Source organism: Myotis lucifugus, unplaced genomic scaffold (genome assembly GCF_000147115.1).
Source record: "Myotis lucifugus unplaced genomic scaffold, Myoluc2.0 scaffold_77, whole genome shotgun sequence".
NCBI lineage: Eukaryota > Metazoa > Chordata > Mammalia > Chiroptera > Vespertilionidae > Myotis > Myotis lucifugus.
In genome coordinates, this window is record NW_005871125.1 from 2,798,765 (window position 1) to 2,805,428 (window position 6,664).

Here is a 6,664-nt window from a genome sequence, read left to right on the forward strand (position 1 = left end):
ATGGTGGACCTTGAAAATGACTTCAGGTTTTCTCACTGTGCAGAATATAGTCAAACACTGCTGCAGTGAAATATTTTACCCTTAAAAAAAAAAAGAAATATTTTACCCTTTGTTCTCCCTGCGTGATCTACAATAATAATCTGCTTCATGTTGATATTTACTGCTGTATTGCTGACAGTTACCTGAAAGAGAAGTTGGGGTGCTTCACTGGGCTGGAAAAAGTTTAGCTACATCAGAAAGCAGATCTAATTAAGCAAGTTTATTCTATATCTATAAAAGACTAAGCTGACTCACACATGTGCGATACATATAAAGCTCTTGCTGGTGTCAATCGCACATGTGTGTTTCAACCTGTCGTTGATTGTGAATTTGGTTGACACTTCTATTATAGAGAAAGGGCGAATAGCGATAATAAAATATTTCTTCTAATTAATTTCCTTTTCATGTGCATGAATTCATGCACTGGGCCACTAGTTTTCTATATTACTGTGTTTGGGAGTCTCTATGGTAAGTGGCTTACCGTCAGTATGACTAATACATCAGCCTAGTGAGAACTTCTGAGAGTGTGAGTGGGTTGGACTCTGGGAGGCAGAAGAAGAAAAACAGTAGGGGAGATCGTGGGAAAGCAATGGCTATACTGGCCACCTGTATTTTATTCCCTTTTACTTTTCTCTTGTAGTCATGTTAGCAAAAGCAGACCGCAAATACTCACACATACACGATAGTGCCATTTCTTCATAAATCAACAAAAAGCCCTATTGTATCCTGTGTGTGCAAAATAACCATGAGACACTTACAATGTTGTTTGAGTTTTTATGATGTCTGTGAGAAATGCATGAAAGCAAAGCAAAGAGTGTGGGCTTCTTCGCAGAGATGGCTTAGAATGCTCCTCCCCCCTCGGCAGCCCAAGCAGTCACCCGGGCAGTCACCTGTCTGAGGGGTTCTCTGAGAAGCAGGTGTTCTGAGAGGCAGGTGGCTGTTCTTATTGCCTGAGAGAGAAATAAGTCGGGATGGGTAGAGGGGGGGATAATTGACCTGAATGTGCCAGTTATAATTTAGCAGAAGCACACCTCTAAGGTAATTCACCTCCAAAGTTAATGGGGTGTCAACTGAGGGAAACATTTCTGTGATCTTGAGCGTGGCCACCACAAACTGAGTCACTGACTAAAGGCAACTGAGAGGCATCTGGAGGGAGAGCCCTCGAAATGGACCCCGCAGAAAAACGCCAAGTGAGGACAGGTCTGGCCTCAAGGTTGATCTTAACAGAATAAGAATGTCTCTAGCCTGGTTCAATTAATATAATCTTACGTAGGTTGAAAAGAAATGAGTGTTAGTGACAGAACTGATGCTCTGGAAGCTGTCGGACTCCTAGCCAGAGATGACAGGGAGCTTTTGTGACTGAGCCGGTGAGCGACTGCAAGTGACGGACAGGACCACGTTTGGCTATGAAAGACGGCGTTAAAGAAACTGGCTACCTCGAGTTCAGAGAATAGACTTAACATAGTGCTTGCAATTTCCCTCTGTAATTGCTATGTTGACTTTTATTCCAGTAATGAATTTAATGCTAAATTTCTTGTCATTTAAGTAATGATTTTAACTTTTAATGATCGGCAGAACTGTTTCTTATTTGCAGTGTCTCAGTACATCAACTTTGTTCAGTTACAGCCAGAGTAGTTGGCACCTGGAACTATCTAACAGAACTTATGTCCTGGGCTAAGGTACTAACAGCTTAGTTAAAGAGGTTTCTGTTGAGAATAATTACAAAAAAAAGGTGAAGTGGAGGTTAGAAAAAGAAAGAGCAGGGAAATGAATGCTGCATAGGTCAGTGCAGCCTTGGGAAGACAAAGGTAGCTGAGGCAAAGTCATCCATCCGGGCCTTTGAATTGCCCTGCCTTCCCCTTAGGAGGAGACTACAGCCTGTGTAAGGAGGGCCAATGGGATTCCAGGGAGAGAATTCGCATGCACTCCCATGGAAGCTGTGTGGAGCCAAGTCTACATATTGCTGTGTATTATGGAAGGAATTTGAGACTAACTCATAGATGCACTTTGGGAGTTGATCCTCAACTGTGTGAGTCGGTTTTTCATATCTTAAACATCTGTAGTACTCCCTACTAGTAGTGACATTTTTAAGTGTGCTGTTCTTACAGTGGCACCTATTTGCTTCTACAGGCAGATTTGGAAAAAAAAAAAAAAAGCATTGTTTTTGCCTGCTCATTTGGGGCAAATCCCACTGTTTTCACAAGAGAAATAGCTATTGGAAGCACAGTATATAGATTAGCATAACATTGATTAAAAAATCCAAGCTGGACAGAGTTTAATACCATCACATAGACATCTTTCTGTGACTATTTATACAAAGTCATGTTCTAATGCCTTATTTTTATACAGAGCTTTTGTAGAGATAGTGTCATTTTATTTTCATGGGCACCAAGCAGTGGGTGTTATTATTGCCCAAATCTCTACTACTTCTTAGATCAGTGGTTCTCAACCTGTGGGTCACGGCCCCTTTGAGGGTCGAACGACCCTTTCACAGGGGTCACCTAAGACCATTGGAAAACACATATATAATTACATATTGTATTTGTGATTAATCACTATGCTTTAATTATGTTCAATTTGTAACAATGAAATTGGGGGTCACCACAACATGAGGAACTGTATTAAAGGGTCTCGGCATTAGGAAGGTTGAGAACCACTGTCTTAGAGGTTGGACTGGGGCCTTCTTGGGCATGAATAGGAGCAGTGGCAGAGTTGGTGGATGGAGAAGAAAGTCTGATCAAAGGCAATAAGAAAAGGCAGAGTGAAGGAATGAATGAATCAAGTCCAATGCTTAAGGTATCCTGAAGTCCAGAAAAGTAAACTGGGGACTTTAGTGGGTCCTCAAAACCCAAGAAGGCCAGAGGAACAGATAGCATCAGGAATGGAGGAAGCCCACTTATGAATGAATGGTGAGGTAGAGGCGTGAGGATTGTAGATATCTAGTCTAACAGACCAGGGTCCCTTAGCTCAAACTGACAGACCAAGCTCATGAAACATGGAGGACTTGAGAGTGAATTTTCCTGCTCACACAGTAGAGGCAAGTCTAGAATCTGCATTTACTTAGGCTGATTCCTGTGTCATTGTTGCTTTCAGTATGTTATATGACACGCTTTTAGTTATGATTTATATTTTGGCATTTAAATGTAAGAACTTTGATTTAAAAAGTCACCATTTTTTACATATTTTAAATAGAATATCATTTAATTTTAGCTTCCTAACTTTGGATTGGTCCAAATATATAAGGGTAGAATTATGTAAAATTTTAATATTAGATATGTGAATTACTAAGTGTAGCCAGAGTAGCCCCAAGTCCACCAGTTTTTATATCTTGTTTAACATTTATTCTAGTAAACAGAGCAACTAACGCTTTCATCACATTTAATGTTGGAGGCCCAGTGCTCTTCCCAATATTTTCAAGGATTCCTGGTAGCACTTACATTGTCTCCTGACTTTCTGGCTCTAATCTAGATTTGCTCTTCAGTTTCATTTTCCTCTGACCAATCTTCTCTTCTTTGGCTCCTGTCCTTTCCTCATTCCACAGTATTCTACTTGCGACCCAATCCTTAGTCCTTTATTGCCGAAATCACCACTGATAAGGTACTATGAACATCACACTCTTAGGAAAGTTTTAAGGATAAATGGGCTAATAGCTCAGAACAAGAAACAACTTCAAATTCAACATCAGACATAGTTATTAACTCCTTCACATTACAGGGCCAGCTTTTGTTGGCCATAGTCCACTTAAGGGCCCTGAACTCTTTTTTTTTTTTTTTTTTTAAATATATTTTATTGATTTTTTACAGAGAGGAAGGGAGAGAGATAGAGAGTTAGAAACATCGATGAGAGAGAAACATCGATCAGCTGCCTCCTGCACATCTCCCACTGGGGATGTGCCCGCAACCAAGGCACATGCCCCTGACCAGAATCGAACCTGGGACCCCTCAGTCCGCAAGCCGACGCTCCATCCACTGAGCCAAACCGGTTCCGGCGGCCCTGAACTCTTTAAATATTACTGGTTTTTCTTCATAGTTTGAGAGCTCATCACCTCTCTTTTTCAAGTTTCCAGCCCTCCTGGGCAGCCATAATTGGGTTATCCTGTACAAAAAGGGAATTTCCTGGCCCTTAGGATACATGATACAAAGAACTGGTAAAAACTGACTTTGGGTGGAAAACATCAAATTCTCAGGCAGAGTTTTTCCCACACACAGCTTGTTGTTAGTGAAGGAGTACAGTTAAAATGTTATTTTCCTCCGTTCAGGGGTGATGATTACTTTTTCTTATTGCTGTTATTTTTCTTCCTGTTAAACGGAAATAATACTAAGTATTACTTATTTTACTTTGTGCCAGGCACAGAACTTAGTGTCAACGATTCATTTATTGCATTTAATTTTTACAAATGCCACATGAAGTAAGTACCGCTCTTGCCCTTCATTTTACAGTGGGTAGAGCTGAAGCTTGGAGGTTTGGTATCTTACTTGAGTTGCACAGCTCACACACACAGGAACCGGAATGGGACCTAAGCCCGCGGGACCAAGTGTTTGCATTGAAGGGCTACATCACGTGACCTGCTGAGTAGGGTGCGCTGCACTGCACATTAGTATCATGCAGGCAACACCCTCTCCCAGTGTCTTTTTCTGAATGAATGTGTATATACTTAATAAATAATTTGTAAGTTATTTATTTATTTTTAAATGTATTTTTGTTGATTCCCTTCCTCTCTGAAATCAATTAAAAATATTAAAAAAATTAAAAACTATTATGGGTACAGGAATAGGAGTGCGATGAAAGGGAAAATGCTGCTTGCCATCAGACCACTGGAGATATAAAGAGTTTGGTTCCAGCAGTTCAGCAGCCTCATTTCACTTATCTGGCATGCAAATACCAGGAACATCCAATGAGGCAACTTCTTGTGGAGGGCAACTGTTAAATGGACAAGGATGAGGCGGGTATTTTTTGGACAAAATTATTAGTTGTGAAATACTTATAAAACACAGTTATAAAATAACCTTTAGGTGATAAAAACAAACTTTATTACACTGAAGCTTTCTTGGAGATGCATAATTACTGGAAGTTATCTGTAGCTTTATTTGGAACAGTTTTAAAATTTATTTGCCAAATTTGCTCTATATTTTTTCTATATTTTCTTATTTCTATCTAATTATCGATGCTAATTACAGTGTGCTTTTCAGTAATTATGCCCCTTAAAGTCCTGGGGTAACTTGAAAAAAAAATGAGGGCAGCTTAATTAAGAGGTTACTGAAGTAATCCAGAGAGGAGATGATCTTGGGATCAAGGTGCTGATAGTAAAGATGATGATAAGTGCTTAACTTCTTGATATATTTTGAAGATAATGCTGATAGAATTTGCTGAGGCACCAGAGGTAGGAGGTGAAAGAAGGAGTTAAGATTTTTTTCTATTATAAATACTTTATTTCAACTAGAAGGTACAATCTCTCAGGGGTTCCATAGTTTAAAAAGCTACAATCACATCATGTAACTACATAAAAAAACAGTGCTGTAAATGGGACTGCCTGGCTTAGACCATATACATTTCTGCACAGTCTTTATGGAATCTGCACACACAAAACATCTTCCTTTGTTCCAATTAATTGTTCTTGTATGTAAGTTGCTTTCTGTTCCAGTATATCCAGAGTGGTGAAATACCGAGGCCAGCCACATAGCCAAAGGTTGCTCCAAGCGTGCAGGAGATGGGCCGGACCTGCCATGGCCTTTCCCAATTGAGTGGACTAGGAAAGGCTCCAAGCCATGTTCCTAGAAAACTAGAAATTGTGGTGATCTGGAGACTATTCTCCCAAACAGATGTAACTCCGTTTCTACTGAAAACTCTTAGCCATGCTTTGACGTTTGGTCCTAACAAACACAAACAAGGTACAGTAGTAAAAGTAGACAAGCTCACTGCAAATAAAAATGTTTCCAACACCAGCTCTATTAATGGTGCTCCATATAGAACAAAAATTACACGAAAGACGAAACAAGACATAAGAAAGTAGAAACAGCATTTCAAAAATCTGGTTACCTTGTATGATAATGAACTTCTTTTAGTGGATGCATTTGGTTTCACCACTAAATATAATACTAGATTGACGGCAGTTACAAAAACAGAACAGATGCACAACCACATCAAGCGAGTTTCCAATATTGAGAAGTTCTCCAAGAAGAATGATGGAATGAAGATGCTTAGGATAATTGAGAATATGCATCAAAGATGGGTATACAGTAGTCTCTTGATATCGGTATTTTTCATGGTGTTTCCTTGAGTGGCTAACTGCAGGAGTTAAGATTTTTGCCTAGACTAGGCCCTAGAGTGATTGGGAGGATATAGTTGCTTTAAATGAGATGTGGAAAACTTTAGAAGTTGTTTTGGGGAAACTATCAGGAGCTCATTTTGGAGCTAAGCATCTAGTGGCAATATCAAATTGGCAACTGGATTGACTTTTTTTTAAAAAAATATTTTTTTATTGATTTCAGAGAGGAAGGGAGATGGAGAGAGAGATAGAAACATCAATGATGATCGGCTGCCTCCTGCACGCCCCCCACTGGGGATTGAGCCCGCAACGTGGGCATGTGACCTTGACTGCCTAGGGCTGGATTGACTTTTTTTTTAT

General features: G+C 39.8%; 1 protein-coding gene across 1 annotated transcript; it reads right to left on the minus strand.

Annotated features, from left to right (window-relative positions):
• Window positions 1–5,643: 5,643 nt before the first annotated feature.
• Window positions 5,644–6,303, minus strand: LOC102423487 (phosphatidylinositol-glycan biosynthesis class F protein-like). Its single transcript, XM_014457450.2, is given in 1 exon segment — window positions 5,644–6,303. A coding segment is annotated over 1 exon segment (660 nt).
• Between the last annotated feature and the right edge of the window lie 361 nt (window positions 6,304–6,664).